General features: G+C 36.7%; 1 protein-coding gene and 1 non-coding gene across 3 annotated transcripts; one reads left to right on the top strand and one right to left on the bottom strand.

Annotated features, from left to right (window-relative positions):
* The first annotated feature begins 5901 nt into the window (after window positions 1–5901).
* LOC125854013 (small nucleolar RNA R71) lies at window positions 5902–6008 on the top strand. Its single transcript, XR_007445312.1, has one exon. It is a non-coding gene; the product is annotated as a small nucleolar RNA R71 (small nucleolar RNA).
* Window positions 6009–14331: 8323 nt separating this feature from the next.
* LOC125863691 (pentatricopeptide repeat-containing protein At4g21065-like) lies at window positions 14332–19690 on the bottom strand. Of its 2 annotated transcripts, XR_007446210.1 has the most exons (3): window positions 19114–19690; window positions 15244–17037; window positions 14332–14696 (listed from the first exon to the last, which is right to left on the bottom strand). XR_007446210.1 is itself a non-coding variant. In XM_049543729.1 (2 exons), exons 1-2 carry the CDS (start codon window positions 19638–19640, stop codon window positions 16203–16205), a joined length of 1362 nt encoding a protein of 453 aa, XP_049399686.1. In that variant the 5' UTR covers window positions 19641–19690; the 3' UTR covers window positions 14332–16202. The 2 variants fall into 2 exon arrangements, 1 of the variants encoding a protein (XP_049399686.1); XM_049543729.1 differs by having other exon boundaries at window positions 14332–17037.
* Window positions 19691–22084: the final 2394 nt, after the last annotated feature.

Here is a 22084-nt window from a genome sequence, read left to right as displayed (position 1 = left end):
TAGTTCGGCCTCGCTCCGCGACGCGCAAATGGCACGGAGAGGCCTTTTTCATGACGTGAACATTAAGTCCCGTCAAAATCAAAATGTCATGACCCCTCCGCGATGCGCTCCCTACACGTAGTGCTCTACCTCAAACTGGACCAGGCGAGGCAAAATTCTGCACCACCTCCGCGATGCTCCAACTCCACTGAGTTGCCTTAGGCGAAATTTTTGCTTCCTGCACATTTTCAGCATTTAACCCATTAGTGAAAACAGGATGGGTTGCCTCCCATCCAGCGCCGTATTTTTGGTCGTGGCACGACTCATATTTTTGTATTTTTCTGAATAATAATTTTTTTTAAATCCTAAGAACTAAATTAACAAAACAAAATCAAATAAATCCTAACTAATACAAGGGTTCAGGGGTTGCCTCCCGGGTAGCGCCTGATTTAACGTCGCGACACGACCCATCTCATGACTCATTCGTCATTTAATGTGAGTGCTTCAAGCTCACGATCCACATCATTCCCAAAGTAGTGCTTGACCCTTTGACCATTCACAAGGAAAGTGGAGCTCTTATCCTTGTTTCTTAATTCCACAGCACCATGGTGAGTCATCCTCACCACTTCAAAAGGACCACTCCACTTAGATCGAAGCTTTTCGGGGAACAACTTCAAACTTGAATTGAATAGCAGCACTAATTGACCAGGCTCAAAGGTGTGTGACACAATATGCTTGTCATACCACCTCTTGGTCTTCTCTTTATACAGGTTAGCGTTCTCATAGGCGTGAAGCCGAAACTCCTCTAATTGGTTCAGCTGCGTTATTCTTTTCCTTTTAGCTAACTCAGCATCCAGATTCAGCTTTTTGATTGCCCAAATATGCCTTATGCTCCAATTTAGCTGGTAGGTGACAAGTTTTCCCAAACACCATTCGATAAGGAGAAGTCCCTATCGGTGTCTTGTATGCAGTCTGGTACGCCCACAAGGCATCATCTAGCTTGTCAGCCCATTCTTTTTTTTGGGCATTCACAGTCTTTTGGAGGATCTGTTTGACCTCGATATTCGACACTTCCACCTGCCCACTAGTTTGGGGGTGATATGTTGTAGCCACTTTGTACCTCACCCCATATTTGGCTAACAAATTATGCACTTAATTATTAATAAAATGCGTACCTCCATCACTGATCATAGCTCTTAGAGTTCCGAACCTGGTGAAGATGTGTTTCCGGATGAACTTCACAACCACGTTTGCATCATTGGATGGTAGTGCAACCGCCTTTACCCACTCAGACACGTAGTCCACAGCGACTAGGATGTATTGATTACCATGGGATGATGGAAATGGTTCCATGAAATCTATCCCCTAGACATCAAAGATCTCAACCTCCAGTATATTGCTCAATGGCATCTCATGCCTTCTAGAAATGGTGCCCATCTTCTAACATTGATCACAACCTTTCACAAACAAAGCAGCATCTTTAAACAGAGTAGGCCAAAAGAAACCAGATTGCAATACCTTATGTGCAATTCGTTCGCCTCCATGGTGTCCACCATATGGTGAAAAGTGATAATTCTCCAACACTTGTGTCGCCTCCTGCTCAGCTATACACCTTCTCGTCATCTGATCAGGTCCTTGCTTGAATAAGAAGGGCTCATCCCATATATAGAAGTGTTCATCATACTTCAACCTCTACTTTTGATGTGTTGAGGCCCCAGGTGGAAATAAACCACTCACCAGAAAATTCACAATATTAGCATACCAAGGCACTTGAGCAATGTCTAAAGCAAGCAATTGCTCATCAAGAAACTCTTCACGAATCTGCCCCTTATTCTTCACATGAGTTGAATCCTCCAGTCTGGACAGATGATCAGCTATCTGGTTCTCAGTTCCCTCATGTCCCTTATCTCAAGATCAAACTCTTGTAGTAGCAGAATCCACCTAATCAGCCTCGACTTTGCATCCTTCTTGTTAAACAAATATCGGATTGCAGCATGATCAGTGTAGACTATAACTTTGGTTCCCACCAAGCATGATCTGAGCTTATCAAATGTGAACACTAATGCCAGCATCTCTTTTTCAGTCACAATGTAATTCGATTGAGCTGCATCAAATGTTTTGCTCGCATAGTAGATGGAATGGAACATCTTCTCTTTTCTCAGCCCAAGTACTGCTCCAACTGCTATGTCACTGGCATCACACATAGGCTCAAATGGAAGCTCCCAATTGGAGCAATTAGAATAAGAGCTTTAATCAACTTCTTTTTCAGCAGCTCAAATGCCTGCAAACACTTTTCATCAAAAACAAACTCCATCTCTTTCTCTAACAAGCTGCACATGGGTCTTGTAGTCTTAGAGAAGTCCTTGCTGAACTTCATATAGAACCCAACAAGTCCCAGGAAGCTTCTAACTCCCTTTACTGTGATGGGAGGTGGCAACTTCTCAATAACCTCCACTTTGGCTTTGTCAACTTCCAGCCCATTTTTGGAGATCTTGTGCCCCAGCACAATTCCCTCTTGAACAAGAAAGTGGCACTTCTCCCAGTTTAGCACCAGATTAATTTCTTCACACCCGGCAAGAACTCTATCAAGATTAGTTAAACAAAGTTCAAAAGACTCACCAAACACCAAGAAGTCGTCCATGAACACTTCAACAAAATCTTCCACCATATCATGGAAGATTGCCATCATATAGCTCTGAAATGTGGCCGGGGCATTGCACAAGTCGAATGGCATGCGCTTGAATGCATATGTGTCATACGGACAAGTGAAAGTGGTCTTCTCCTGGTCGTCTAGTGCAATGACGATCTGACTGTAACTTGAATAGCCATTAAGGAAACAGTAGTATTCCTGACCTGCCAGTCTATTCAACATTTGATCAATGAAAGGTACCGGATAATGGTCTTTTCTGGTGGCGTCATTCAACTTTCTATAGTCTATGCAGATTCGCCGCCCAGTCACTATTCTTGTGGGAATTAACTCATTTTTCTCATTAGTAACCACCGTCATTCCATCCTTCTTGGGCACACACTGTACTGGACTTACACATTTGCTATCAGATATGGGATACATAATCCCTGCATCCAGCCACTTGATTACCTTTTTTCTCACCACGTCCTTCATCAATGGGTTTAGTCTCCGCTGATGTTGTGCACTCGGCTTATGTCCTTCTTCCATGTATATTTTGTGCATGCACAGTGCGGGACCAATTCCATGGATGTTAGACATTGGCCAACCCAGAGATGTTTTCCTCTTTTTCAGGATGATTAATGGTGCTTCCACCTAGGGGTGTTCACGGGTCGATTTGGATCAGTTATTTGTTAAAATCAAAACCAAACCAACTTAATCGATTTTAAAATTATCAAAATCAAACCAAACCAAATATAATATACATTTATCGATTTGGTGGTTATCAGTTTCGGTTTGATTTGGTTCGATTATTCGGTTATTAACCATATACAAAAATAAACGAAACGATTTATTCAAAATGTGAAAAAGTGATAACAATTCATTCAAAACGAAAAATAGTTAGAATGACTTAAATTAGAACTTTCGATCACTAAATTTACTATCAATGAAGCTTTGAAATTCACTATATTGGTCTAGAATGAAGAGACTAACATTTTCAGTCCCACAAAGAATTGTCATGTAGACACTCATATACATAAAATCAATAAGATAAATGTTTTCATCTTGGGCATTTTTGCTTTCAATAAGTAAATTATAATGAAATTTTAATGAAAATATATATAAGATCTTTAAAATTGTTTATAAAAACAATATATTAAGTATGTATATTAATAAAATATATGTATATTATTCATCGGTAAAGTTCGGTTATTTCTTCGATTTTTTTGAATAAAATCATAATCAAACCAAATACTATCGATTTTCAAAAATCTAAAACCAAACCAAACTCAAATAAAATCGATTTTATTTTATCGGTTTGGTTCAATTTTTTGGTTTGGATCGGTTTTTATCCAAATCGTGAGCACCCCTACTTCCACTTGTTCATCAGACAATGTTGCAGACAAAATAACTGATAAAGTTTTATCTTCACCCAAAAATGCATACCTGAGGTGGGCTGGTAATGCTTTTAATTCCAACTGAGGTGCTTCTTCAATGGAGGGCTTGGGTGGAGGACCCAACACCCTATTCAACGACTCTCATCGATCTCCAGATGTACCTACAAGTGCCACATCAAGAAATTGCATAATTTCATGTGCCTCAGCATCCCCATAAATATCATCCTCTACTAACACTCGCTCTAATGGGTCCTTAAATGAAATGTAACGAGTCTCTGCCTCAAGATCTATCATAGTTATGGCAGGCAACTCCTCATACACAAATGGCAGCTTTAATGCTTTATACACATCGAACACCTCCATTTTATCATGTGCTCGCATAGTAAGTTGCCCAGCTGCTACATCTATCATAGTCCGCCCAGTCACTAAGAAGGGTCTTCCTAAGATGAATGGGACCTCAGGATCTAGCTCAAAATTCAGCACAACAAAATCTACTGGGAAAATCAATGATCCCACTTGCACTAACACATCTTCTACAACACCCTCAAGCCTAGCTACAGATCTATCAACCAACTGTAAGATAATGGTAGTAGGTTTAGGACTACCCAACCCCAGCTTTTTGTACAAAGAAATCAGCATCAAATTTATACTAGCTCCTAGATCACACAACCCTCACGCATGAATGCTCTGCCTTATAGTGATCAGAACCGTAAAGCTACCCGGATCTTTCAGTTTAGTGGGCAACTTATTTTGGATTCTGGAGCGGCACTATTCAGTAAGTGCAACAGTCTCATACTCTATCAGCCTCCTTTTATTCGCCACAATCTCCTTCACATATTTCGCATACCTAGGTATACCCTGCAAAACATCCAACAATAGCAAGTTAATGTGAACTTGTTTCAAAAAAGAGAGAAACTTACCAAACATTCTTCCTCCTTCTGTTTCTTGAACTTCTGAGGAAATGGAGGAGGTGGTTTCACAATTGGCTGCACTTTTTCTTCTTGTGCAACAACTTCGCCCTCCTTGGGTTCACTCTCTTTACTCACAACATCAGTGTTTCTTTTCTTAGGAGCTAACTCCTCTAATTGTAACCCACTGCGTGTACCTACTGTGTTTACCTGCTTAGGATTGGGATCAGTATTTCCTGGCAAACCTCATTGCGGTTGTGAGTTTTGGGCACTAGCAAACTGCCCGAATTGCTTCTCCAGATTTTGTGTAGCCAACTGGTTATTCCTTACATCAGCAGCAAACTGAGCTTGATCAGTCATGATCTTTTTCAGCATCTCCTCCATGCTCATGTTTCCAGATTGCTTGTCCGGTTGCTCCCTTTGGGCCTGTGATTGGTACCCCTATGCATTTCCTTGGGGTCTATACTGATTCTGGCTTTGACCCTGATTTTGATTTCCACCCCAAGAAAAGTTCGGGTGCTTGCGCCAACTTGGGTTGTAAGAGTTCCCAAAATTTTGTTGGCCTCCTCCTCGTTGGGCATTACCTACAAAATTAACAGAGTCCGAGTTTGCACCACATACCTCTGCGCTATGGTCACCACCTCCGCAGATCTCACACCGAGATGGTGGTTGTTGAACTGCATTTACCTGCGCGGGTTGTTGACCCAATGCTAGATTGTTGGAGTAGGTGCTCATCATATTCTGCATAACAACAATCTGTACAGTTAAGGCAGTCACAGCATCTACCTCTAGCATACCTACAGTTTTCTGAATCACAGGTTTCACCCCTCCTCCGTTCCATTCGAGGTTACCCTGTGAGATCTTATTCAGCAAGGTGAATAGTTCAGCATATGTCTTCTCCAAAGCCTGGCCACCAGCAACTGAATCAAGTAGAATTTTGGTGTTAGGCTCCAATCCCTCAATGAAGGTATGGACTAACACCTCATTAGACTGATGATGATGTGGGCAGCTCATCAACATCGATTTAAACCTGTCCCAAGCTTGGTACAAGTTTTCTCCCACTTTCTGCCTAAAGCTCAAAATGTCACTCCTCAACTTAGTTGTTTTTCCAGATGGAAAAAATCGAATGAGGAAGTTCTATGCTAGATCATTCCAAGTGGTAATTGAGTTCGCGGGCTCTAAGTTTAACCATCTTTTTGCTTCCCCAAGCAGAGAAAAGGGGAATAAAGTGAGCCTCACATAATCCACATTCACTCCAGTTGGAGTGTACGTATCACTGATCTCGAGGAAATTTTGGATGTGAACTGTTGGATCCTCGTGTGACAGACCAGTGAACTGTCCATTAGTGTGCAATAGTTGCACCATGCTCTGCTTCAATTCAAACCTCCCACCAGCTTTAGGTTTCTGAATACATGACGTCACATTGGTGGGACGTGGGATTGCCACGTCTCTTACTCTCAACTCAGCCATTATTTCAGGTTTCTCTTCTTCAACTCTTGCTACTGGAGATGTTGGTTCACTAGCAACAAGAGGGACCAGATAAGTAAGTCATCTTTGCCCTCTCCGGTAGTCAACGAATCTTTCCAGTTCAGCTAGCGGCGATACCAATCCTTGATCGTCGTCCAGTTTGAAGTTCTAATATAACCTGCAACAATGAAATGCTAAGATCAAATTGTCAACACTTACTACTTGCTTTTTAACTTTTGAAATCAGAAAAATCAAATAATTCCTAATTCTGAAGTCTCCGGCAGCGGCGCCAAAAACTTGTTGCGGCCAAATCGCACACACAAGTGCACGTGGTCGTTCAAGTATTAAAGTGGCTATTTTTAAGAACAGGGTATTGTACCCACACGAACTTACGCTTAGAATTACTTAACTTCTCTAACTTTTAGCTAAACACAAGTGTATTCAAGATTTCAAAAGTGATTTAGTTTCTACTTATAAGATTATAACAAAATGTAACAAAAGCGATTCAATTTCAAGGGTTTAAAAACAGTGATTGGGTAAAGTCCATGGCTGCAGCTTTTATCAGGAATCATGCAATCAATATCATTTATATGGGTAATTATCAACTATTGAATCAATGAATCACAGGGTTAAATGTATGATCATAGTCTCCCGACCACTAACGCCTATGATAAATTACACCCTAACTACATCATTGAGCGGAGATAGGATAGATTAAGTACCGAGCATTACGATTTCTTCATGTATGGTGACCCAAGCAAGGTTTCTAGGTATATCCCTATCCTAGATACAAATTAACCCTAGTTATTTAGAATTAATCATGTTCCTTATGTCCTACGTTCTATCCTCTTATTCCTCTCCCGAGTTCAATTTGGACAATGTATTTATTTCAATGGTGATCAGTCATGAAATATGAAAAACAAGAACATAAGAAAGATTCATATGATAATTGACATTAACCCAATGAAAACTTAATAGATTACAATCATCATGTAGCCACAGCCCTAGAACTAGGGTATTTAGCTACTCATGATCCAAGAATCGATCAAACAATGTTCAAATAGCATACAAAGATCGAAAGGAAAAGAGTTTAGGAAAGAACCCTAAAAATGGTGACAATGTTCTCCCAAGTCGTCGTTCTTCAAAACCCAGAAAATGAATGAATAATAAAATAATATATTTAACTATTTATACTAAAAGTCTAAACAGCCAAAACTGGGAACAAGGGCCGTGACGCGAAGGCAGTTCCTAGATATTTGTTCTGCGATCTTGACCTCTACTCCACGACGCAGGCATGGTACGGAGTGCTCTGCCTTAATTCGACTTTCGTGAATTAAATTGAAGCCTCTTCTCCGCGACATGGAGACCCACATATGCTTCGATTCTTGAGGCGAACTCCTTCTCCGCGATGCGGGCACTCCACGGAGTGTTCTGCCTAAACTCGCTTCTCGTGAATTAATTTGAGACTCCCTCTCTGCAACGTGGAGAGGATACGGCCATGCCTTAGAATCTTTTTCTTCCTTTTTCTTCTTTGCTTCCTTTTGCCTTGAATCTTTTGTGTTCCTCATAATCCATTTTCGTGCTCGTTTCTCCATGTAAGCTCACCTACACAACTAATCATGTTGGTTAGCTCATAGATAACCAAAAAAACTCAATAAGACTATAAACAGACACGTATTGAGTTTAAACTTAGCTTAGATATAGGTATTATTAGATTTCTAGGCATATAAATATCCCTAAGATCAGGTTGGATTGTTCAAATTATGGTAGGTGATTTATGGGTGCATTATAGGAAGGACCTATAGTTCTACATGGTTATTGAGGATTTTGAGTTGGATTGATACTACCTGGTTGATGGGAACTACACAAACTATTATGATGAGTTACAAACACTTAGTGGTGAATAAAGGTTATGTGCTAATAGTATACAAAATTCTTGGGCTGATCAAGGGTTTATCTACAATTTGGCATGAGTACGCAATTGTTTGAATGGCAATTGAGGCATGGCATGTGTAGGGTTGCATGTAGTCGATATTGGTTTCTGATTCAATAGATTTAGCTTGATGGAAAAGTACTATTAGATTTGGAATTAGTACTATCAGCCTTGGGTAGGACCAGTTTCAGACATAGATTGCTTATAGTAGGCTTGGGATGGATAGAAATATTTCTTTTGAGAAAAAGAGGAATCATAATTTAGAGTTACGGGGTGTGACAATGTGTTTTCCAAGGAATTTTGGTACTAATGATGATTTTGGAAGCATGAGCAGAGGATCAAAAAGGTCATGATATTTCGTTGGCATCAGATTATTTTTATTTCAGTAGTCGAATTATGGAGAATATGTTAGATTTGATGATTCAAGTAGGTTTCGAGTTGTGTTGGTGTTCAAATCAGATATCGTATGCAGAGAGAAGTTAAGTAGGTGGGAATTAGATAACTGGAGAGGTTTTAATTGTAATTACCAGAGAGGGAGTATTCTGAGTAAGACAAAAGAGAATTTTGGGCAGTTAGGGTATGCTAATAGCACTGCATGTGTGAACATTGTTGAGAGTGCTTGTATGAGATCTATCATGGGGAATTGCAATTTCTTGACAGTCTTGGTATTCAGCTTGTCGTTGAGGACATGTTTCAACTATGTGTGTTTGAGTTGGAGGGCCATTGGGCCTAGTGTTGCCATTTTCAGGGGTTGTCTACAATCATAGCTATTGTTCCAGCTTCTTGACATCGTAATTAGAGGTTATGTATGCTTGGGTGTGTGGTTAACTGGGCGGTTACTTTGTCATCTCCTTCTTTGGGTCGATTAGTTGGGTTCTCCTTTGATGAGTACGCGTTGTCTAAGATCAGGTTTTTGCAGCTTAAACCTCGTCGGAAGATTATGCTAAGAGCATAAAATTTTACTAAGATCAGTGATGGTATTGTGCTTTATGAGTGTTTGGTGGTTAGATCTGTCTTCACTCCTAGTTTTAGGAGGTATAGTTCAGAATTTCTCATGATTATGTGGGAAAAGGATTCGCTCCGATGGTTGTGTTGTGGTTTAGAGAGTTTCAGTTAAGGTATCACTCTTGGTTTGCAGAATTTCAATTTTTGTTTGGAAGTTCAATTCTTGTTGTTGTCCTGATGGTATGGTCCTAAGAATGAGTTCACTTAGAGAAGCAAATACCGAATTTGGGAATTATGCCTCAGCCTTTTGGTAACGTCGAGTATTCTTCTTTCTTTTTCTTTATGTTTGAGGACAAATATGGTTTTTAGTGGTAGATAAAGTAATGACTCTGAAGGTCATTTTTGGAAATTTATAAAAAATTATTGTTTTACCCCTCCCGATAGTTGTCCCGAGTCTTGTTTGATCAGTTTACAAAGTTGGTTATGAAATTTGATTGTAAAGTTATGATATTTGGAAGTTTTAGAGTTTTGGAGAGTTAAAGTTGTTAGAAGTGATTTTTTGTAACAACCAGAGCTGCATGTCTCAGAATGGAATTCCGTCAATTCCATCAACTCTGACTTTTGGGTTAGTAGGACTATTGGCTCAGGACTTGAGGTATTTAGATGAGTTTAGGAAGAGTTTTTGTGTTTTCAAAGTTTAAAGCATCACATAGTTGACCAAAGTAAAAATTTGGTGACAACAAGCTCGGAATAAAATTTCGACAGTTTCGTTAGCTCCGAAATGTGGTTTTTGGTCTAGATGTATTGTTGGATTGAGTCCCAAGGCTTTTGGTTTGATTTTGAGCCACTAGACGAGATGCGGAGAAAGTTAAGGCTAAAGTTTGACTTTAGTAAACATTTGAAGTTAGAAAGGTCATTTTCGAGTTTTAATGATTCCACTAGGTCTAAATGGTGATATTTGGTCTAGTTGAAAGTTTGGTTCAGTCCCAAAACTTTTGGATGAGTTTCATGTCATTATTTGAAAATTTGGAGATTCTTAAGTTAAAGTTGAATTTGGTCAACATTGGGTTTAGGTGAGCTTGTTTGGGTGTTTTGATGATTTAATTGAGTCCGAAATGTCTTTTCCAAGATAGAAGCATATTTGGTTTGTGTTCGGGAGGTTCCGGATGAGTTTTGGTTGAGTTTCTATGCTTTTTGGGTGCTTTGGCGTTGTTTCAGCAATTTGTGTCAACTAAAAGGTTCCTTATTAGTATTAAAGATCGAAAAATTATTCTGAAACTTCTGAAATTTCGAGCATGAATTATAGGAATGATCTGCGAAAATTGGTGCATTTTCGCTAAGCCAAGTTTGGAATTTTATCGCGATGTATGAAATAATTGTTTACCGAGCAAAAATGATATTTGATTGGGCAAACGAGCATGGAATTGAGTTTCAACTGAACGAAAAGGTCTGAATCATTATTTAAGACATTTAGGAAAAAGAAACGGGTCATTTCGCTATCGTATGACAAAGTTACGGCTCTTTTAGTGAAAATTTAAGTTGCTGGTACGCTGGTATAAATACTGTTGTACAGGTATTTAAATTTCAGACTGTGTTCATTTGGTAATTTGAGCATATTGGGAGTTCTAGAGGTCGGAATAGAGTGATTCTTGCGGCATTCTTTTCAATTTAATATGGGGGTTAATATCCAATCCTCATTCTGACTTTCTCTAATGATTTCTTCATCTGATTTTCTTTCCTTATCCGTGTATTTCTTGGGGGAAATTGGGTTTTTATCAATTTTGACTCAGTTTTTGATCAAAAATGAGTATTTATGATCCTTATGTTATGCGTAAACTGATTTTGGCATAATTCATCAATTATTTTCATCATATTAACCGCGTATAAGCTTGAGAATTTGGGTTTTACTTGATAAAGTTAAAGTTTGATAAATTGAGGATTTCAAGGTCGATTTTAACACTGTTTTCGATGAAATTTCATAGTTGAACTTTCCTAAGCATGGGTAAGATATGTTTTAAGAAATATTTCAGGTTTGAGTCGAAGTTTCGGATCCAAGTTTTGGGGGGGTTTCTCATGTACTTGTGTTTTAAGTGATTAGAGTTTTGAGCATGATTTCTACTCATTTTTCAATGTGGTTTTCACTAATGAATTACAAAATCTTTGTGTATCATGATTTCTTTTTCTTTTTCTTTTTTATGACAAGGGAAACCACAGCCTCTACCCTTTGGGTGAGCATAGGGTAAAACTCTCACTCCTATGCAATAGCTCGGAAACCACATAGGAGAGGTAACCCGCACTAGGCAAGCCCGGTGTGACGAGCTCGACCTAGAAGGCAAACCCCTTGCTTTCGCTGGCAAGGGGTTTCGAGCTTGAGACCTCCAACATGGAAGTCCCAAGCCCAAACCACTAGGCCACCCCGAAGGGTGTATCATGATTTCTTACAAAATCCCATATTTGACCCTAGCCTCGAGATTGACTTTTTGGGTCATTACGAACCAGATTTTCAAAATCAACATTATATGTGTTGTTGTTCAAATTTACTTATGGGTATTCTATATTTGATTACTTGGTGTGGATTATGTGGCTCTACGTGAAGGGAAAGCTCAAGTGCAGGGGTGATTGATTGTTTGTTCGAGACAAGTGGACTTCTTGACCCTTTGTTAAGTATATAGAATCTTGTATTCCTTATTGTATGCGTTGGGTAGTAATGGAAAGTGGTGAAGGGTTTGATATTTGTGGTCAGATAGTCATATTGAATGATTCTAGTGATGAAGAAGGGGAAATAAAAGGTAACTTGATGGTATAATGATGTGTGATGTGTTGTGGATGATTTGAAAGATTATATTGATTCATTATTGATGATGTATCATGATTGTGTTGATATGGATTGTGTATTGATATGGAAATTGTCATCTTCTTATTGTTGTATGGACATGCCTATTTGCATTGGTTCTGAAACACTGTGTTGAGATCTATTTTGATGATTATGCTGAGGGAAAATGGTTTCAGTGATTGATGACTATGACGAGGGAAAATGATTCCAGCGGATACATGAATCTTGTGAGTCCCCCATGGGTCCAGTCTGATATTTAGCGGATGTGTATAGTTAGGACAAACATGCATTACTATATTTGACATTTCATTTCATTACATTGCACATCATTACCATTTGTAGACCTTGTGAGTGCTTGTTATGGAGCCTGTGGTTGATGAATATGAACTTTTGTATTGGTGACCTGTATACGTTTAAAGTGTTGCTATTCATGTTTATGTGCTATATAAATGTGAATTGTTAGGTTGGACTTATTATGTGCAGGTTGTAGTTGTGGAGGTTCAGTTGGAGTGTTGGGAATACTTGTATTATGTATTGTTTTACCTTGAGTTAGTCGTTTATTTGTTGAGTACCGTGTTGTTTGGTACTCGCTCTCTTGTTGTAGGGTACGAGCTCGGATCATCGTGATTATTCCTTCTTCTCTTTTACATCCGAGGCTTACTATGAAGAGTTGTGAGGTACTTGTTTCTCATATCGGCGGAAACCTCTTATTCTTTAATTATGTTCTTGTTCTGCTCTAGCAACAAAGACATTCATACTTGTACTTCTTTGAATCTATTGTAATACTTAGAAGCTTGTAAACGTGACACTAGGTTTTGGGGGTATTTTGAGTTATATTATGTTTCTGCATGTTTGTGTTATACTTAGTTCCTTATTTTGTTTAAACTTCCACATTCACCTTATCGTATTTGGGTTTAGGCTGACCTGTCTTGGTGGGATAAGACAAGTGCCATCACATCCGATTTTGGGTCGTGACAAAAGCACACAACCAAGTATAAAATTATTGTCTTGCCCTCGTCTGGAAGCAAGCATGTTGTCCATGACCTGCTTCCTAACCTCTTATTACTAGTAGAAAAAATAAAGTATTCCTTGAAGTAAATAGAGTTTTTAAGGAATAATCATATAACTTGGCCCATTTTTCAGTTCACACACTTACGTACGGGTGTCAAATATGGCCTGAAAATTGGTGGTCCACCCAATTCACCCAAAATCTTAAGCACAAGATAATTTCATATTGGGTTGACCCTCTTAATCTAACCAAACATAACTCATTTTTAAAGTGATCTCTAAATTTTGTCAAACTCTAGCACATTTTAAAGATTTACTTTAATTTGGGTTTACTGCTAAAATTTCACTTTGATTTTTAATATGGATTCGGGTCGAGTCTCGAGGTTCTAGTCAGCAGTCACGACTGAAGGTTAGGTTGTAGGTTTCGAATCTCGAGGATTGGGTCTCGAGTTAAGGTCAGAGTTAGATATCGAATCGTTCTAGCCGGTAAGTACTCGAGTTCCTAGTTGAATCTCGAGTTAGTGTCGAAGGGTCTCGAGGTTTGGGTCTCGAGCCTTGGGTCAAGATCAAGTTTTAGGTGTCATGTCCTAGGTCCTAGGTCAAGGCCAAGGGTTGGGGCTTAAATCCTAGGTCTCAAGGCAAGAATCTTGAGTTAGGGTTAGATTTTGAGTCAGGTTAAGAGTCTTGGTTCAGGGTTGAGACTCGAGTAGGAGTCCCGAGTAAAGAGTTTGGTCCAATTAGATGATTTCCTCCTAATGAGAATATCCTTAAGAGAAACATTGATGCTTCTTTTGACCTTACTTTGGTAGGAGCGAGTCAGACATGCTAGTCCGTGATTCTCATGGAAACTTCATGAGAGGTCACTCTAGTTGATTAGATACGCCGCATGACTTCCTTTTGGTTGAGGCTTTGGGTGTTCGAGAAGTACTAAGCTCGCTAAAGGAACATTTTTCATCAATAACAATTATTGTGGAGATTGAAAGTCTTTGGGTTAAACAAGCATCAGAAAAATCTTACAACAACAACTCTTAGTTTTTTTTTATATTATTATTCGAGATTGTATAGCACTCATGTGTGGCTTTACTTCTATTTCCTCGCTTTTTGTTAAAAGACCAGCGAACCAATGTGCCCATTAGCTAGCTCAGGGCTTTGGGTTCTATGTTTGGTTAAACCCCATCTTTAATTCATGATCTACTAAACATTCCTTTGATTAATAATTGATTAGAATGCCTTTTTCAGAAGAAAAAAAGATGTAATGTATCTCATACATCAAAAACCTAATGCATATTCGAGACAAATGAATCCATACACCAGCATATCAATAGTAAAACAATTAAATTTATGCCATGTTAAACAATGATAATGGTTGTTCAGACATTTGCGGATTGCTTTTCCTTGTGGATAGAACTCCATTCTAACATATAGACATACCTTCTAGAGATTCTCTAATTTTTTCACGCGGCTCCACCAGATGTCAGGTTCTCCATGTTGATAGATCACCTTCTCCACATCCCAGCTAGCTCAACCTTTCTAACATGCGTGAATAACTTTGCATGTCTCATCTGATATAAAGATCGTCACCATTCAAAAGAGGAGAAGTCTTCAAAATGATTAACAACAAGACAGGATCAGCTTGAGATCGCAGGCCAGTTGCCTCCAATAATTTAGAGTGCTGGATGATCTCAGATGATATACATTAGCAATTCAATACGGTATATTGCTCATGAACTAATAGGAAGCTTGAAACTTTTTCATATGCAAGTGATCTAATACACAGCAAAGAGGTTTCCACCAAACTAGGTTCATCTGATATTGTCATTAACAGCATTATACAAATGAATGGATCCTTATGTTTAAGCAGATGAGACCAGAAGAACATTAATTGAATATTGAATATGGATTTCAGTCAATTGGTTCTTTTCTGTTGTGATAAATATCCAAAGTTTACCTCACTAACCCATGGCAGTTGAGTATTCTAAGAAAAGCTTAATCATACTTAAATCATGGAATGTGAAGGACATGGAGGATTGACAAAAACAGAGTACACAGAGCATGACCCCTTCCTGATGGCTTCAAGTCAAGCTCCAAAAAATAACATGCAAATGGATGTGTATGTGATTATACTTTCAAAGTATTTAGGGGAATACCTTAAAAGCAGACACATGCTGATGCAGGTGCAATGTAAGTCAGATGATTTTCCATGCTCTCTTTTCATAGATTATATCAACCCAAATGTACTTGCTACTTCGAGTAGTACAACTATCAAAACTTCGTTTTCCATATTTTGCTTACAACAAAAACTACTCCAGCATGACATATTCACTGTTTTCTTCTCCTTTATTTCAGAAATAACAGTTAAACTACCAGATAAATGAAGATACCGCTTGGTTTAATTTAAATTTCCAGAGCTCAAAGCAAAGGACTTGAGTCTTGACATTCATAAAAGATTTTGAATTTGTTTCCCCCTGGGAATACCTCATAGTTTTTAACAAAAGTTTCAGGCCATGCGGAGGTGCCACTTTAAGGGCATCCCAACTTCTGAATAGAATTCCAAGATTAACCCTAACCACATTTTAAAAAGAAAGAGTAGTTTATGGAGAAAACAAATCCTTTACCAGTATCGAAAAGAATGGCCCAAATAAGGTAGAATGGACATAGGAGACTCATAAAGCTGATCCCAACTAGTCCAATATCTAGGCATGATTGATTGTTAGGAATAATTTGAGAAGGATAACAACAGAGTAGTGGCTCTGACAGAGCACGGGTTTTCCTCTTCCAGAAGTATACCAATTTGTGGAGTTCCTCTCAAATGTCATATCCCATGAGCTACAAATCAAAATCACCGCACAATGTAATCTTCATTTTTCAAGTTATTCCAAATTATGCAAGAATGTTAGGTACTTCAGTGTGACCCTCTTCCAATGGTCAAAGCAACAGCTCCCCTAAACTTGTACCTCAGCCTGGTGGTATTACCCAGAAAGAAGCAATTCATTTTCCTCCATCGTGATTGTGTTCTCTCGTCTTTGGAATGTAACAGTGCCTTCATTCCTAGTGATCTGAATTGCCTCTTCTATTTGCATAAACAGAAACATTACTGTCAGATTCTTCAACTGCTTCCTTCAGAAGAACTACCAAGCGACTGCACCCAACTGCTGCCAGGATATTTCTTTATCCCTTTTGCTTTCATAGCCAATCTTAGGCTATTCGCATCGCTGCAGTAACCAAAAAGATAAGATAAACTAGATGCAAGTACATAGTTTGATCCAAGATCAGGCTCTATTTTGAGGAGAATCTCCCTTAGATTTTCTTCTGCGCAAGGAATATGACCGTGATGCTTACAAGCACTAATGAAACTCCTCAATATCACAGAATTAGGCTCTATAGGCATGCTCCTTATAATATCATAAGCTTCTTCTAATTCTCCAGCACGTCCAAACATATCCACCATGCATCCGTAATGTTCCATAGTTGGCCTGATGTTATAAATACTTGCCATTTTTTCAAAATATTCACGCCCCGCATCAACAAAGCCAATATGACTACAAGCATATAAGATTGCAGAAAATGATAAGCTGTCCGGCCTAAAGCCAGATTCTTCCATTCTGGCAAACAAGGACACAGCTTCTTCTCCATGTCCATGATCAGCAAGACCAGAAATCATGATGGTCCAGGTCTGCAGATTTTTATCACCCATCAAATTGAATATGCGGAAAGCCTGTTGTATATGACCACATTTTGCATACATGCCCAGGAGGGCTGTTTCCAGCTCAACATGTAGTTCAATACCACTGGTAACAATGTGTGAGTGAATACATTTACCTAATCTGATAATCAGGATATGAGTACATGCCCCCAACAAGCTAACCAAAGTGACAGAATTTGGCTTTTCATTTGCTAGCTTCATACATTGGAACAGGATCAGAGCATCTGAAGGCAAGTTACTGAGATATCCAGGAAAACATTGACTATTATAAGTTTATGACTTTGAAAAGCCAGACAGAAAGAAGAAACCTCACAGTAAAAGTTAAACAGGAAAAGAAAGCAGGAAAGACAATCATATTAACAGACCTCCTACACAAAAAGAGAGGTCAAGGTAGCAAATATTCATTTGCATGCCAAAAAGGGATGAAAAGTGAATATAAAAGCCCATTAAACTGGTTCCTCTATATGGTCAGGTACAAACTATTCAACTTCTTCTACGTCTATAAAAGAATTGATTCACTATATGAAAAAAAATGAGCATATCACATGTAGCGGAACTTGGCTTAAGAAATTTATAGAATTCACTTAGGTGACATCCTGAATTACACTTTTATGATATCAAATGAAAATTAATAAGACGGGAAAGTATTGACAAAACGGTTGGAGACCCCTGCAGGGAGAAGAAGTAGAATTGTTGTCATTACTTCAGCTATGAGGAGCAATATCCAAATGTTCGGAGACTTCATCAGGAGAAAGTCAAGCCTGCTTATATTTTCTCTATTGTCTCCCTATTCCCTATTTATAAATGCAAAGCCCCTTATACTTTCCCATGGGAAAGACAAACTAACCATAGTATCATTATAAAGTTGTTGTCCTTTCAACGTTTAATTCAAAGTTTATCTCAAAAGAAACTTAATTATTGGATTTCTCTTTATTTTTCAGGTCTAAATTGCAGATAGAATTTGACATGGGAATCCATCCATATGCAATCCGGACAACTAAACAGCAGCAGTGTTAGACTATTAGACCAAGTTACTGTCCATAATCCACCTTAGCTCGTTAGTTTTAGAATACTCACGACCATTGGATCCATGAACTAGCTTCCTCTTTCCAAAAGTTTTGTAGGTAACAAGTCCAAAGATTGGTTTGCAAAAATTGGGTTTCAAAGCTTAGAGTTTTTATTGGACATGAATGTACATAGAGATTCCAGAATTAAAAAAAAAACTAACATGCTCTGATGTATGCAAAAGTAAACAAATACAGCAGTGAAACCAGCATACCTAAATACAAGAAGCTGGAGTGTTGCACGCATCTCAACCATGAAAGTTTCCTTCTTTGTTAATTCCCCATTTCAAAGAGTGTCATCGGGACCTTTCCAAGATAAATACCGAAATCTAAGCCATGAAATTTTACTTCATTTTTACTCCCTTATTTTTCAGGAGTACATGCTCCTTTCCAATTTAAAAGAAAATTTCCATCATTGTTAATCCCTGATCTTTTAGGAGAGTATGCACCGTTCGCAATCTTAAAGGCTCAACACCTTACTGATCCTTTCAGATATGAACCCTAGGCTTTGTTCAACAATCTATTGCAGTATTGCAGCAAGAAGGAGAAAGAGAAAAAGTTAGACTAGTGAACAAGTTTGGAACTCCTTATTCAAACTAATATATCCAAGTAATAGTAATACTGGTTTCTTCTAATGGTACTAAACAAGTATTCCCAATCGACATCTGGGATGAATTTTAAAAAGTTCACCAAGAGTATTAGATCACAGATATTGCTCAAGAGAACCACAAATACCATGGCACCAAATTTCTGAAGGATAACGAACAAGGTTACAAGCTAGCATTGTTCATAAAAATTGTGACCTATTAAGTGTCAAACCTATCAAAAGACGTTTAACTTACAAATTCCTCACAAAACCATACTTGAACTCGTTTCCACAAAGTAGTAAACTTGTCATGCTCAAAATCTACTTAAATTTTGGTAATTCTATTCACTCCCATTATAATAATTATCTTAAACAACTTCCACATAATGCTATAGAATATCTCAGCCTTCACACACTTGCCGGGTTCACAAATCATAAATAATGTACTGATTCCAGAGTAATAAGTAGATACATGAAATATCTTTTAGAAGGAGAAACTGTAAATAATAAGACAACAATTACTACTATCATGCTTGAATCACAAGTAGTTAAAGTCTGCTATATGATCCCTAATACATAGATTGTGATAATTGGGGTGTGAAATTCGTATAAAAGTAATAATTAATATGTGTTTTTGACAAATAACTGAAACAAATATACATACCAATGAACATAAGCAGCCATCATTGAACTCCAAGAAACTATATCCCTCAGAAGCATTTCATCAAACACCTGTCTTGCAAACCTGATCACACCAAATCCAGCATACATTCTCAAAATGGTATTGTTCACATGTAAATCTGAACCAAAACCCGACTTCACAGCCATGGAATGCAACGATCCACCCGTTCCAATCATCAAACAATGCCCAGAAACCTTTAGCACAATAGGAAAGGTGAATCTATCTGGTTTTAATCCAATTTTTTGAAACTGTTTAAAGAGCTTCAGAGACTCTACTTGGGAATATGCTCTCATCATTGTGTTCCATGCGAAGATTGATGGAATAATGGGAGAATTATCGAAGATGGTACGGGTGAATTGGAGAGATATTGAAGAAGACAGTGATATGAATTGGGAGAGACGATACTCGTCGTGATGAATTGTTGTTTTGATGAATAGAGAATGAAGTTGGAGAAGATGAATGATCGATTTTGAACGTTGGAAAAGTGACTCAATTTGGTGGGAAGTCATTTCCAAACGTTGTAGTTTAAATTGCCTAGACTGGTGGAAACGAAGGGAAGGAAAAGAAACAGAATATAAAAGTTAGTAAAACAAATTAATTTATAAAGTATAAGCACAATTTTCAGTAACCACTTAAGGAAAATTTCAGATATATGATTAAGCTCATATAAAAAACTAGGAAAAGGAACCCCTACATTACTGTTTTGGTCCATTAATCTTCAATGGTGTAGTGAATATTGACGGTATGTATAAATTAAATATTAGAAGCTAGGATAATTTTTTTTGGTATTCCTACAAAGATTCTTTTATTTATTTGTTTAATTTTAATTTATTCTAATCTTCTTTGGTACTCCAACCAAGATTCTTTTATTTATTTATTTAATTTTAATTTATTCTTAAACTAAATAATTTTTTGAAATTTCAGATAAATTATTACTGTGAAGGCTTGAATCGTTTTGTTCATTATCCTTCAAGATTTCTTTTTATAGTTTCAACATTGTATATTTTTTTTTTCTTCACAAAAGTTAATTCTTTTGTTCTTATGTAATAATTGTGAATAATGAAATCAATTTTGACAATTAGGAAACTCCACAATTTTTGTTTATGTTTACTTTTTAGAATAATTTAGAAATATTAACTAAGATATAGTTAAATTTGAAGGAGTATTTTTACTTAATACATATAAATAGTTTGAGTTTAATTCATTTGAATACTTTATATTATTTGCCTAATTGAGACTATGTATCTTTCAATCTATTCTTTTTTATATAAATAATTTGTAAAATTGTCCGCGCTTCGCGCAGCTATAAGAAATATTTACAAGATAATAGTATATAATATTTTGGCCAAACACATACACAACCCCTCAAACTTGCCCTCATTTTTCATTTTGGCACTCCAACTTAGCCTTGTTCCATTTTAACCCTTAAACTATTTTTTCTGTACCATTTAAACACTTATACTAATTTTTATGATTGTTTTTATTTATGTTCTTCAATTGCAATTTCTTATTTTAAAAAATAGACATGTGCCTGTTAATTTTCGTAAAAAATTAAACATTCGTGAACGAACATAAAAATTTTCAAACAATAATATTATTTTTTGAGATTTCTCTGTATTTTTGCATGAAAATAAATTGACGAAAGTTCTTTGATTTTCTTTCTTAAACATTCAATTAAATTAAATAACACTACTTATTTATTTTTTGCTTATCATCTAGTCTATCTAAATTTAACGCAAATACTCACTTTTAATTTTTAATATAAATCAATACGAATAAAAAAACTCATCTTCAAAAAGACTCGACTGACTTTGTTAATAACACTACTAAAAAAGGACTCTTGTTCATTGCTAATAACACTACTAAACAATGTTAAAACTCGACTGACTTTGTTAGGTTGTCGGTGATTTTAAATAAAGAAAACCAACACAATTTCGTCGATTATTTTTCAATACGAATAAACTGACACATGTCGATTTAAAATAAGAAGTTGCAATTGAAGAATATATATAAAAATAAAGAAATCATAAAAATAGTATTTCGTGTTAAAATGGTACATAAAAAATGGAGTTTAAGGGTTAAAATGGAACAAGGCTAAGATAAAATGTTAAAATAAAAAATGTGGACAAGCTAGAGGGGCTGTATATGTGTTTGGCCTAATATTTATATTCAGGTTAGTATTAGATATATAGATAATGTTGATATTTCTCTTCATTTGCGACATTATAGATTTTCTCATCTTTTTTTAAACATATAGTAAAATATATTTAAAAAAATGCATTTCTAAGTGCAAACTATTCATAAGTATATAGTAGAATTAATCATTTACCGTGGCGAAGTAGATTGAACAAAAGATCATATTTTGAAATAACAATATATTGTATTACGTTGAAAATATTTTTTATGTTTTCATTTCCTCTATCTTTTATAGAAGTACTGATTCTCTAAACAAATTCTAATTTCTTAAAAAAAATTGAAGTGTGCTTTATTATGTCTTTATTATTACATTTGTCTATTATAATTTTTTTAACATAATTAAATAGTTACAAATATTATGAAACATATAAAAATTATGAATAATATTTAAGAGTAGAAATTACAAGTGAAATGAAAAGACATGAATTATGAATTTTTTTAGACACTAAATGTATTAATAATTGTGCATTGATTTTATTTGTAAAAATAAATAAATGTGAAAATCAAGAGTGAAAATACAAAAATGAACTAAAAAATAAAATAATTGGGGGACTACATCAAAATTGTAAACATATTTTTTTTTAAAACAGTGACAACAATTACATATTGTTACATACCAAAGAAAATGACATCATAGAATTATTTATTTTTTAATTTTATTTTTTGCAAGCATAATAAAAATGAAGCTCTTGATCATCATAATTTTTTTTTGTTGCATTGAGATAATTATATTAACTATCCTTCATAACAAAAAAAA

Source organism: Solanum stenotomum, chromosome 1 (genome assembly GCF_019186545.1).
Source record: "Solanum stenotomum isolate F172 chromosome 1, ASM1918654v1, whole genome shotgun sequence".
In the NCBI taxonomy this organism is placed as follows: domain Eukaryota; kingdom Viridiplantae; phylum Streptophyta; class Magnoliopsida; order Solanales; family Solanaceae; genus Solanum; species Solanum stenotomum.
This window is presented reverse-complemented; position numbering and strand designations above follow the sequence as displayed.